The 13,109-nt window shown below is 38.3% G+C and overlaps 1 protein-coding gene across 4 annotated transcripts in view; it reads right to left on the reverse strand.

Annotated features, from left to right (window-relative positions):
- The window catches only part of NFYC (nuclear transcription factor Y subunit gamma), a 50,233-nt gene that overhangs the window by 10,679 nt on the left and 26,445 nt on the right, over positions 1–13,109 (reverse strand). For 3 of the 4 annotated variants that reach the window (XM_063456386.1, XM_063456382.1, XM_063456387.1), the window contains exons 2-5: positions 10,689–10,798; positions 8,704–8,775; positions 7,649–7,762; positions 3,566–3,661 (exon numbers count right to left, since the gene is read on the reverse strand). In XM_063456386.1, the coding sequence (XP_063312456.1) occupies positions 3,566–3,661; positions 7,649–7,762; positions 8,704–8,775; positions 10,689–10,790 (384 nt within the window). In that variant the 5' untranslated portion in view covers positions 10,791–10,798. Of the gene's footprint in view, positions 1–3,565; positions 3,662–7,648; positions 7,763–8,703; positions 8,776–10,688; positions 10,799–13,109 lie in introns of those variants that run through there. The other variant, XM_063456380.1, reaches the window with a different exon arrangement.

Here is a 13,109-nt window from a genome sequence, read left to right on the forward strand (position 1 = left end):
ATGGGATATAAAGGTCCTATACAAAGATCACTCATAGTGTCAATTGCTTTTACTTCTGATTAACAAAGCTCCAAAGAATGGCACACAGTTTATTTGGGGCGTTATGTTTTAGATGTCCTTTGACAAGCCCTGTTTCTAAAAATTCCTCAATGTTTACCTTTTTTGGGAAGCCTACATATAAGGATATTTATTTTGCACATTATTCTTAGGATTATATTCTTGTTATATTTCTGTTCTAGAATGTACAAATGTACAAGTTTTATTTACAGACTACATAACCGCTTAGAATTCAAAATGGCAACACTGGAATTAAGTAAATTATTTTAAAAAATAGATTGACAAGGCAAAAAAAAAAAAAGCACTGATACAGCAACAAACAAATGTGACTTTTTCTATAGTATTATAGTTCATGGCTGGGCAACACTATGTAGAAATATAGATTATCATCTTGTTTGCAGCAGGGAAAGAAGTCTTTCTTCAGCAGCCGTTTGTAAGCTATTCCATGGCAGAGGGAGTAAACACCCTTCTCCCAGCCTCCTTATATTCACAGCTGAGAGTGTAGGATGTTTACAATCACTGAATCATGGCCATCTCCCAATCTGTGAGTGTACATCTTTCTTTCCACCCCCTTTCTCTGAAGTATGAACAAGCTCTTTATGGTTGTAAAACAAAAAGATGTGTGTAACCTTTACCTCCCAGCCCTGCATCCGTGGCTGGCAGGCACCCAAACCTTACTCATATTGCTTCCTATTGTAACTTTCTTCTTGCTAATCTGTGATATCCTTTCTACAGGTGGGGGGAAGCAGAGTTCTTCATCACAAATATCAAGCAGAGTCTGGCTCCAGGGAGAAAACACACTGATGTCAAACTATAGCAGTAATCCAATATTTTTCACATGCACACTGAACTTGTCTATTTCTTTGGCATGTTCTTCCAGTTGTACACTTTGCAGAAAAAAAAAAAGAAGTATTTGTTACACTGTTAAAACAGTACTTTAACTGTGTGAAACATGAGACCTACACGCAAACAGAATAAACCTTCTGCAGTGCTCCAACAGAGCATAATTCACAAGGTTTAAAAATAAAACTTAAATTTTAATAGTTTATTAAAAAAAGATCAAAATCTCTTTTTTTAATATACAGTACTATTAAAAGTTGTTTTATATTTAAATCCTCATTCACTACCAGTTTCACAGGACAATTTATTTTACGTTTATGTGTTCTCTAGAATTATCCCCTTTGTCCACGTAAATATTCACTGTATGAGCTCTCACTCTCTTTTTTGTTTTGTTTCTGTTTATACATAAACATACACTAATTGTAGAAAAATATCCGAAATTAGGGAAAATGCTACTTAAACTGGTGTTTGAAGAAAAAAAAAGGTATAAGGGACACCTAGATCTGCATAAAAAGCCAAGGTAATTGTAACCTTCTAAACATTACTACACTAGTCAAAGGCACATTTGCATACACTGTATTAGTATACTAGAAGCCCATAGAGCTGTGGGTATATCTGCTCAACTTCATTTTGAACTTGTCTTACACTAAAAACAAAGAGCAGCATTGCATATGACTGGATGTAGAAGTGCTATTTAAAGGACCACTATAGGCACCCAGATCACCTAAGCTCAATGAAGTAGTCTGGGTGCCAGGTCCATTTAGGGTTCAGAGAAACTGCTATGTTTACATTAGGGTTAATCCAGCCTCTAGTAGTGCTTCCGCGCTTCTCACTGTGAAAATCAGTGAGAAGACGCAGACGTCCATAGGAAAGCATGCTTTCCTATGGACTGATTGAATGCACGCGCGGCTCTTGCCGCGCATGCGCGTTCCGCACTGACGTTGGAAGAGGGAGGAGATTTTCCCAGCGCAGAGTGAGCCCGGCACTGGAGAAAGGCAAGTGATTAACCCCTTCCTCCCCCTTCAGCCCGGCGGGAGTGGGACCCTGAGGGGTGGGAGGGACCTAAAGAGTGTTTTCCTGGCACTATAGTAGTCCTTTAAACATATTGTTTAATCAGACAAAGTATGTAAAGGCCCATCATTAAGAAAAGACTTAATCACCAAAATATACAGAAAAAAAAAATCTCTGCCCATATATCACTAGTGACCACATTCAACTGTAATTTATAATAACTCGTGAAAAATATGTGAATGTACCAATTACCTCAAAGACTAGATTAACGCCACAAGTTAAAGTATATTCTCAAATCACCAGTTTGTCTAAACTTGCACTATGGATTTCAATTCATTAAGTTAATAAACCCAACTAATTTCTCTCTCTATTTTCAAGCACCTCCTCTTCCATTGCTTCTTGGGTTTCCTACTCTTGCAACTGTACAGAATATTTGTGATCTCCGTGGATTATTTTTATTGCTTATAAACATGAATCACCTGATTTGTTTTCTCTAGCTCGGGTTTAACCAACAGGTTTCATTCTACTAAACACCAGCCTATCAAAGATTTTTACAATGCAACCTATGGGAAAATAATCTCTCTCAGGGCTCAGATGTACCAGGAAAAAAGCATTGCGGGAAACTTTCACATGATATCTATACCACATAGAGATAAAACAACTATCCAGGTACAGCTGCAGATACCCAGATTATGAATGGGTATACTTCCTTCTCCTAACCCTGTAACCAGACCTTGACAAGGAGTAGTGTGGCAGCCAGCAGCTGTAAACATCCGACTGAAAGCTCCTGTAATAGATTCACAGCTTCCAGTCAAGGATGTTTACAGCGACTTAGGTCACCTGGATGATTACACAACTGATACAGCATTGAAGATTGTACATTCTTATAATCTCATGTTATACAGCACAATGGTGAAATGTAAACGGAAACCATGAAGAAAAGAAAAAAAAAGTGTGTTGGATTTTTTTTCTCTTAACATGAAGAGTCAAAAATCCTATAGATATAAAACTAATTCTGAATTAACTTGAAGCGTAAACCCGTTCCAGTTCTACAAAAGCTATCCTTTAAATTCTCCTAATGAAGATAAATGCTTACTGCACAATCTCTGGGTCCAAGGATTGCATTCGCACAAAGCCACATGCCTGTCCACAGGCAAAACCAGCCTTTTCCTAATAGGGCAAAGGTTCTGAATGCTACCCACTACTTGTGGGTAGTCTTTTTCAGAGAGCCTCCAAACCCTTGCTTCATCTAGCAAAACGAATTGGAGAAAATCACTGGTAAGCAAGTTTTCAAGAATAGGCATATAGAGTAATGGCAACCGTTATACCAAATATGGGATGCAGACTGATACAGTAGAACAAATCTATTAGTTGAAATACAATTATGTAATGTAAAGCACACTTATAAAGTGCTGGTAAAACATCCTGTACAATAAGAGACAATACAAAAAAAAAACAACAACACAGGAGTAATCTGATACAATATGAGCAAGTTCAGAAAATAAATAAAAGTCCAGACTGGAAAATGTGGTTGTAAAATTATACACTGATCACAGTTATGCTAAGCAAGTTTTTCAATATTGTACTATAATATTGTATCTACAGAGAGTCTGTCAGTTACATATAGTACTTTGTGTTTTGTTTTTTAACCCCTTACCTGTCGTTTTGGAGGTTTTAATTCATCACGGGGGACAATGTCAATAAGGAAATCAAATTGATCAAATTTTGTGATTGCCATAGCAATATCATTTCGCTGAAAAAACAAACCCGACAGAAGTTAGAACACCACAAACAAGAAGCTTCTTGTAACAATGTATAATTTTTTCGGCTGCATATACACTGAACCAAATTATAAACGCAACACTATTGTTTTTGCCCCCATTTTTCATGAGCTGAACTCAAAGATCTAAGACTTTTTCTATGTACACAGGCGGCCTATTTCTCTTAAACATTGTTAACAAATCTGTCTAAATCTGTGTTAGTGAGCACTTCTCCTTTGCCGAGATAATCCATCCACCTCACAGGTGTGGCATATCAAGATGCTGATTAGACAGCATGATTATTGCACAGGTGTGCCTTAGGCTGGCCACAACGAAAGGCCACTCTAAAATGTGCAGTTTTATCACACAGCACAATGCAACAGATGTTGCAAGTTTTGAGGGAGCGTGCAATTGGCATGCTGACAGCAGGAATGCCCACCTGAGCTGTGAATGCCTGTGAATTGAATGTTCATTTCTCTACCATAAGTAGTCTCCAAAGGCGTTTCAGAAAATTTATCCTGAGGAAAGTTCACTATGGTGAACTGAAACGTTGACTGTTTGGATTAAAAGCCTTCATACTTTTCATATAAGTCCTTGAGTGCTGGCTCTCTTTTGGAATCTATATCTTCGTGCAGTTGAGCACCGGGCCATTAAAAGGAGGAAAGCTGGAGTGCAAAACTTCTAATATATATATATATATATATATATATATATATAAAACGCCATTCTAAGTGTATTTTAATACTAATATATCTACATTAAAATATACTACGGATGACGTTACACACACACACATTAATATACATATATATATATATATATACATATACATATATATATACATACACACACACACATTTAATTTATTTTAACATGTTTAATTATAATTTTTTTACACCTACCACCAGCAGGGTGTCACGTATTCATCCGCTTATAGAAATGTGGTTAATGACATTTACTGTCCACACAGGAAAAGTTGTGCCGAGCAGCAACCTAATCCACAGAAGGGTTAATGCTGAGCAGCAATTCTGCAAATGAAACCTGGTAACTGACTTTGGGGTCAAAGGCCGGTTACAGCCTATCAGAACTAAAGGAGGGGTATTTAGGCCCAGTTCTCATCCTGCTCAGTGCCCTGTCGTGGTTTCCCTTGTGGTTGTCCGAGAGCGCGTTCCTGTTATTAGTTTTCTACCTGTTTTTTGACTTTGGCTTTGTTTATTGACTTCTCTATATTCTGGTATCGTGACTCCTGGCTTTCCTCATCGCTGCGTCCCTTTCTGTGTTCCCTGACCTCGGCTAGTATTTTGACTATTTTATGTACGTTAAATCCGGCATCCGTGCTATACAGTTCTACGTGCTGGATCAAACAGTAATCCTGACACAGGGGGACCGTGACAGATCCACAGTCAGGCAGTCCTCCCGAAGAGGATCATGGTGAAGGTAAGTACCGTGGACCTCCATGGGCTGCAAACTGTTACGGCATCCATGCCGCCGCAACGGCTTTAAAGCACATTTAATGCAGGACGACATAGAACGCCATAACGGCGTAAAGGGGTTAAAAGTGTATGCTTGATGGTTTAAAAATATATATATATATTGTCAAGTGATGCAATTCCCTTGTTAGTTTCAGGGTTCCCCAGCCCCTCCCTCTGTGCACCTGCACAATTATTCAAACAAAAAAACGAATTACTCAAAGCTGAGAATTCCCTGGCTAAGCAGCAGCCTTCCCTTCCTGTGATGTCACCCTGGAGCTATGCCTCAAAGATAACTGTCCAATCCAACGCTCCACATAGAGGAGCAATGGGGGACCGTAGGTGCATGTCGCAATGTGTCTATGATTCTACCATAGAGAATTATTGAATGCAGTGATTTTCTATGACAGACCATGATGGCTGTGCGAGTGTGCTTGTGATGCACAACATGCTAGGACAGGGGTAGGCAACCTCTTAGCAGCACTGTGATGTCCTGTAGCGTGCCGGTCCTATTTTTTTAAAATTTAGGTGTGTATGCTGCTGTATTCTGCTTGTGTTATTTTTACTGCAGTTGCTTTGCATCATTGTATTTGTGCGTATATGAGCTATTATATTGTATATGTTTATTAGTAGTTTATGGTATTGTGTATGATACATATGAATGTTGGCTGTGTATGAGGGCTGCTTGTGGAATTGTGTGTGGATGGATATGTCACATTGTGTGTTTGGTAGTGTGTGTGGGCTGTTTGGGTTATTGCATGTGAAAGGCTGCATGTGGGGTTTGTGTGCATGTATGTGGATTGTTAGCGGGTTAAGTTTGTGCAGATTGTGTGTATGTTTGTGTGTGGGCTGTTCGTATTATTTGTAGAAGGGGAGGGTTATTCTTCATTTCTGTGTTATGAATGTAAATTAGTGATAGTAAAAATTTCTATTTACTGTGTGTACCTGTATTCAATCTCTACTCAAAATGGCTGCTAGAGCACCCGCTCCCACCGACTAACTACCTCGTGTAACAAGATGGCGCCTACATCCGGAGTAAAATCCTGGGATGATGGTGACATCACGCCTCGTAGGATGTGCATTAGATAAGACAATTAACACCTAACCAATTAGAGATGTATTCTCTCTGTTATCTACATTTTTGCATATGATGTATTTTTGCCTTTATAAGGGGCTTGCCGCCCCCTCAGTAAACATTCCGAAGTTTTTTATTAACCTGATACCGGTGTCTCAGTGTAATTTACTTCAAAACGTGCATGCATTTATTTTAACAATTTGGAAAGGAGCAGATACTCAGATAAACACTTGGTTTGATCCACAATATCTGTGTATATCTAACAGTATGGTTGGCTTCCCTGGGTTCCAGTGGGGACCAGGCTGGCCTGGTACAGGTCAAAGACAGGAGCTGCAACAGCAGCTGCAGGCTGCTCTACTACGTGGTGGATTCCCATTCACAAGTGCTTGGAGGAAGTGATCTGAGATCATTTCCTCTATGTGCTGCAATGCTTAAATTGAGGATTGTCCTTCACCATCTTTTCGTATTAGCAGATATTTTACGTTTTACTGGGACTCCTGATAGGCCAGAGCCTGTTTGGCTCTAGCAGCCTTGAGTGCCGTGCAAAGACACCTCGAGTACCGTGCACGGCACTAGTGCCATAGGTTGCCTACCTCTGTGCTAGGATATGACAACCAGGAAATAGGAAATAACACTCACGACTCTCCAGAGACTTAAAGCCACATTTCCAAACGCTCTAATTTTTAAAGAAGTCATTTGGGGCCACTAAGGAGTTGAGAACTACTGTAGGCACTAAAACAACCACATTTACATGCAGTTCTTATGTTAAGTACAGTGTTCCTTTAACACCACAATCTGCCACGTTATCTCAAAAATATTGTGCAGGCCATTGTGTGTGAAGAGAAGCATCTGTGTATGGGCCCGTGTGAGAGAAAGTGTGTGGATATTTATTTATGCATGTGCGTGTGTATAGTTCATCAATGCTTTAAAATAATCTGCACGGTATTATTATCCACCAGCCACCCATGGGGAAGAAAAGGATGTACATGCATCTGCTACTCTATAAATAATTCATACAGCATCCTACAATAACTAGAAGATAGTAACTATCTTTGTTGCGGTTCTAAAGTGTACAACCCCCAAATCTAAGAACTGTTTACTGAGCATATACATATCTAAACTTAGCGAAATGAATAGCCTGTCATTTTGAAAATCAGCACTCAAACAGTATCTGTACATATAAACCAGAAAGTATAGTAGTTTTGTCTCGCAGTGTCCTTTGCAGGTTCAGTTTAGATTAAAATTTGAAGCAGTTTACTTTTAGAGGACTAGGAAAGGCTACAATAACAACATAAGAGGACACAAACCATTGGAAATCATCGGCAGACGAATGAGGGCAACAGCCTGACCGAACCAAAGCTCCAACTTCCAGTTATATCGCTTTACAAGGGTTTACCCTTAAATCCATGAGTCAGTCATAAAATAAAAAAAGTTACCTGCAAAGTTCTCCTCTTGTTGTCCTCTGTGTGAATCCAAGCACGTAGTGTTAACTCTGTTATAAAAATCTGAGCAGCTTTGGCAAACAAAACTGGAGCTTCAGCACTGATCATCTAAGGTCAAGCAAAAAGAATTTGAAGTTTGACAAAAGATCATAAAATGCACACCTAATCCACCATCACAATCCTTCCAATTGTAAAATAGCACAGTACACTTGACCACTTTATTTTTATTTATAAAATATTTTACCAGGAAGGATACATTGAGATTTCTCCAATTTTCAAATATGTTCTGGGTATGACCACTAGCCTTTTTACACTGAAAATAGGATACTTAAAGGGACACTATAGGCACCCAGGCCACTTCTGCTCATTATAGTGGTCTGGGTGCAGTGTCCCTTTCCACTAGTTTTAGAGAAACTGCAATGTTTACATTGAAGTACTAAGATTGCCACTAGATTAGTTTCCTGTAGTTTGATTCGGTGAAAGGACGCTGGATGTCCTCACGCTCTGCAATGCCTTCCTATGTGGAAGGTCAAATGCGTGCACACATGCCTCGTATGCGCATTAGGGTCCCCCCCATCAGCTCCCGTCGGAGGAAGCAAAGTGAATAAAGGGTTATATCAGGGCTTGACAAATTTGTCGAGCCCTGGGTTATCCTTTACAGCGCCTGAGGGAGGAGTTTAGAGGAATATGTTTGTATACATCTTTGTATTTGTAACACTGAAGTGTTCCTTTATTAAATAAATGTAATAATTGTAATTATTTACAATAATGATATTGTAATTATTAGCAACTAAAGACATATTCAAAACCAGGACCCTTGGAATATAGTGTTCTAGCCACAAGAGAAAAGTTCCAAAACTGTGATTCTAAAATTGGCATATTAAAATGGATATAAGAAAAGCATTAATTTTATTCAAAGTGGAGCAGAAGGCTCACTTAATCAGAATGGATATTAGTGACCAATAACCACTGGCATACATTATCAGAGATAAGTTCAATTGATTAATTCCATATCATATAATACCTAAAATAAAATGTACACATTTTACCTTCACATCTTCATCAAGTTTCATGATTTTTTTAATGCGAGCCAGTGGAAGCTCCTGAACTCTGAAATCCTTCTGGGTGAAAGAGCAAAGAAAGCAATCCAATCATTTTAGTCAAGAAAATTTTTAGAGGAATCAAGCACTTTATGACATTAAAGGAACACTCCGAGCACGAACAACTACATTAGAATTAACTTGTTATGGTGCAAACAGTGTCTTTTAAAAAATTTTTTTCAGAATATTAGGTTTACCATCAAGACACAGTAAAGAAATAATGGAATGTGCTGAATATGTTTTTTTTTTTTTTAGATTTCTCTGATCCTAAGCACAATATATGGGTTTTAGTCCATACATTTCTGTCTATGGTTCTTATTTACTAAACTGTGAAATGTGGCAAAACGACACGTGATGGCAAATAATGTAGGCAAACTGGACAATTCTTCAAGTCAGATATTTTTCTAGATCTGCAATTTGCCTTATAGGATTACTCCAAACATTTTAGCTTGCTGAAGGGCTGTGTGTGTCTGGAGTCAGTAAGTTTTATAGACTGTCAAGAAAAAGTCACTCCAAAAAAAAAAAAAGTACATGTTTATAATTAGGGGAAGAAATACTGACAGCCAGGGAGGTTTTCTACTGCTTCAATTAGCTTCACAGTACCCCTGCCTTCCCCCAGTTCTCCATGTTGGGAAGCATAGGAAAGCTGCAAGTTACTGATTGGAGTATTGACAGGCATAGATTGAAGGTCTGTGCTGGGGAAAAAGGTGAGGGCTTACAATGTACGCACACAGCACATATGCAGCTTTTGTAAGTTGTTTTTCATATAACCCCAAAGACAACTTGCAAGGAAAATAATACATGCATATTTTCTTTTGTGGTATATCTATTACATTTTTGAAAATAAATAAATAAAATTCAACAGAGTGTTATTTTATGTGAAATTAACAGGCCAATCACCAGTCAAATTCCAGTTTTGTTAATCTGCCAACACTATTTAAGAGGATATTAAACAAAAGTGTATATTTAGGTATTGGGTTATTGTGCATGGAATAGACACATGGAACTTTGACTACGAGCTTTACGTTTTCTGCCTGCAAGTGGGTTCTGTCAGAAGAAAGTATTGTCCTTTTGGTATCACAGACAGACAAGAGCCTATGCTCCGCAATATATTATTAAAAGGAACTGTCACTTCTATTTTTCTTTTTAATAAAAATGTAATCTAACAATATGAGACAAAGTAGGGAAGACTTATCTTGTGTACACATTTGATTAAAGCTTCAATACAGTTCTGTTTGGTAAACCTTGCAATTTCCCTCATCAGCTATCATTTGCATCAAGTTATGATAAATTGTACAATGAAGAGGTATGTCTAGGGTCCTGCAGAATCTTCCATAGATCCCCATTTGTATTTAGATGAACCAGCTACATCTAATGGGGATTAAAGGGACACTATAGTCACCAAAACAACTTTAGCTCAATGAAGCAGTTCTTGTGTATAGATCATGCCCCTGAAGTCTCACTGCTCAATCCAGACATTCAGCTTTACCATGCAGAGCATGATGCTGATCACTCCCCATAGAGATGAGGAGATGCTGATTGTCACAGCGCTTTGCAATAGTCTAATGCTTTCCAATTTAGCGCTGGAAAAAAAGGTGAGTATCATCAGTGGTGTTAGGAATGCATGGTTTTGTTCTCGACACTATATAGTGTTCCTTTAAATAAACTAGAGTTGCTTTGGCGACTAGTGTCCCTATCAGAAAAGATAGATGTGCAGAGAATGGAGAGCTTCAGGTAAAGCATACCTCCTTTCAAGTTCGACCCCAGGCACCAATAAACCTTTTTTAGCTGCAGGTCCCATTTCTGTATTTTCACAATTTCTGTCAAACCCCACATTAAATATGTTCTTTTAAACACTTATTTCATTGCTCAGAAAAAACAAAACCTTGAGGATCGTTTCCACAGCTGCCAATTAAATGAAAACGGGTACTTACCACAGTTAAATTTCGGATGTCTTCCATGACTCTTGGCCAAAATGACTGCAAGCTCTGCTGAGCATCACTGCTACCACTGCCGAAAGCCCCATCTGTTGACATGTTGAAATCTAAAAATGATACAAATTACAAAGTTACACTTTTATAACAAAGGATGTGAAAATGAAATGCCCTTCTTAGAACTTGCACTTTGGTGACATACTAAAATTGTCTGGTATAACATACTACCTTAAAGCAGTGAGAAAACCTGTCATGACTGGTGATGTATTCATATTCAGCAAGAAAGGCCTGCAGTGAACAGCTCTGCAGTTTCATGCATATCTGCAATGCACTACAGAACCCTAACAAAGGAATCATTCAGAGAGGAGTTCCTGCAGCAAAGACAGAAACACAGCCTCACATTGAAATGTATTGCTTGGTATACGACAGAAATAGAGACTGTAAGGCCCTCCATGGCAAATTTCTCTATCCAGCCAGTTCATGTCCTCCTCACTATTAAGCCTCATATAAGTCCCATGATTGCCAGATGTGTGGTCCTGATTTATCATGGAATGATGTTCGGAAGCACACAAGAAAAACTTTAACCAAGCTAAATATCCTATAAAAAACCTGTAATAAAAATAATTCTAATAGTAATCTAATGCTCTATTTCTGGGCTCTTACCCACTCAAGACGCACTACTGTAAAAAATGTGTTATTGTCCCTCCCTGAATATACAAAGGCATGTACAATAACAATTATCAAGAGAGAGATTTCCACTTGCCACTAACGAATGAAAATTTAGCCCCAGTGAGTAAAAATGTAATTCTGGTGTGTGACAGACTCTTTACGCTTGCAGTTGGGAGTATAGCCCTGTATAGGATACAGCAATGTTTCAGTTCTCACAGAGCTTGATCAAGACTCTGCTGTATCATATTCAATTAAATCTGCCTTGGATCTCTACCAGTGCCCAGTCTTCTCCGCTGCTGCTATAGATCCTGGGAGATTGGACAGCCTGGGTTGGAGGCACACTTTTTCATGTGTGACTACCCATATTTCCTTCTATGTGTAGGGTTTAATAACTGAACGCAAGGCATCAAGAGGAATGAGGCAAGGAATATAGTAGTGTTATTCATGAAGATTCAATACAGAGCTCATGGCTACAATAAAATGGTCTTCGTTGGAAGATGGTTCTGCGAGGAAAGCTTACTTAGTGGACCTCTGCTAATTAATAGGTACATTTAGAAGTCATTTTAAATTGTTAAAATTTTAATGCTCCATACTACAACATAATTGTTTTCTTTTAAAAGAATGACTTACTATGATGAAATGCTGCTTTATGTTGTAAAGCAATATAACACAACAGTAGACTGCCAATAGTTAATCGTGGAATTCCCTTCTGTACTATCTTCAACTACAAACAAGCCACTAACTACTAATGAGGGTATGAGTTGTCAGATTCTAAAAATATTGCATATGTTCTTTTAAAGCATTAACAAAACCTTTAAACAGCTCCAGACACATGCCAAATGTACTTGATGTCATGAATCATAGCTGGCATGCAGCTAAATTTGGATCCACTGTGCAAGTTTTGAATTCTGTACTTTTAAACCTATGAGAAGAACCACAACCAGCAACACTGCTCAACTGAACAGATTTAAAAGCTAATTACATGTTTAAATAAGAACAGTCTTGCTTATACACTAGAAATAATAGAACAGTTAAAGGTCACTACGCACCACAAACACACTGCAGCTTATTGTAGTGATTACGGTACATGGAAGCAGAGTGTATTTTGTAAGACCATTTGAAAATGTTTGACAAAAATGGGTTCTCCCATAATCCAAAACCTGCCCTCTCTGTTGACAATGAGATAAGAAATTTCACTTCATCATTGTCTTTACAATAGGACGGTCGATAAAGAGTGGATCTCAAAGGTGACTTGGTCCACACAGAACACATAAAAAGTTAAGACAATGAAGCTAATCAGGACTTTTGTGTTGAGAAAATGGCATGCATTTTAAATGGGTTTACATAGAGTATGTATAAATACAAAAGTGGTATATGATCTATGTTTGAGACTTATCGAATTATAAAAAAAAAAAAAAAAAATGCCAGGAATTAAAAGTGAATTTCAAAATTTAGGCCAAATAGCCAAATTAGGAAAAAAAAGTCTCACTGTTACGGCCTTGAATTGGTCTTTAGTGTATAACCCTGTCTTAGATGCTTTAAAATTATAACAAGTTGCATATGACATTCTTCGGTCTTTCAAGCAGAAGTGCAAATATCCATCGGTGCTGGGTCGCGGCTCTGCCTCCTCCAAAGTTACTGACGAGGAGGCGCTAATGCTCGGCGATTGCCCCATGCGCACATTAAGCCCTGCCCATAGGAAATCATTGTATCAATGTTTTCCTATGGAGAAATAGCAGACGCTGGCTGTCC

Source organism: Pelobates fuscus, chromosome 1 (genome assembly GCF_036172605.1).
Source record: "Pelobates fuscus isolate aPelFus1 chromosome 1, aPelFus1.pri, whole genome shotgun sequence".
NCBI classification, from domain to species: Eukaryota; Metazoa; Chordata; class Amphibia; order Anura; family Pelobatidae; genus Pelobates; species Pelobates fuscus.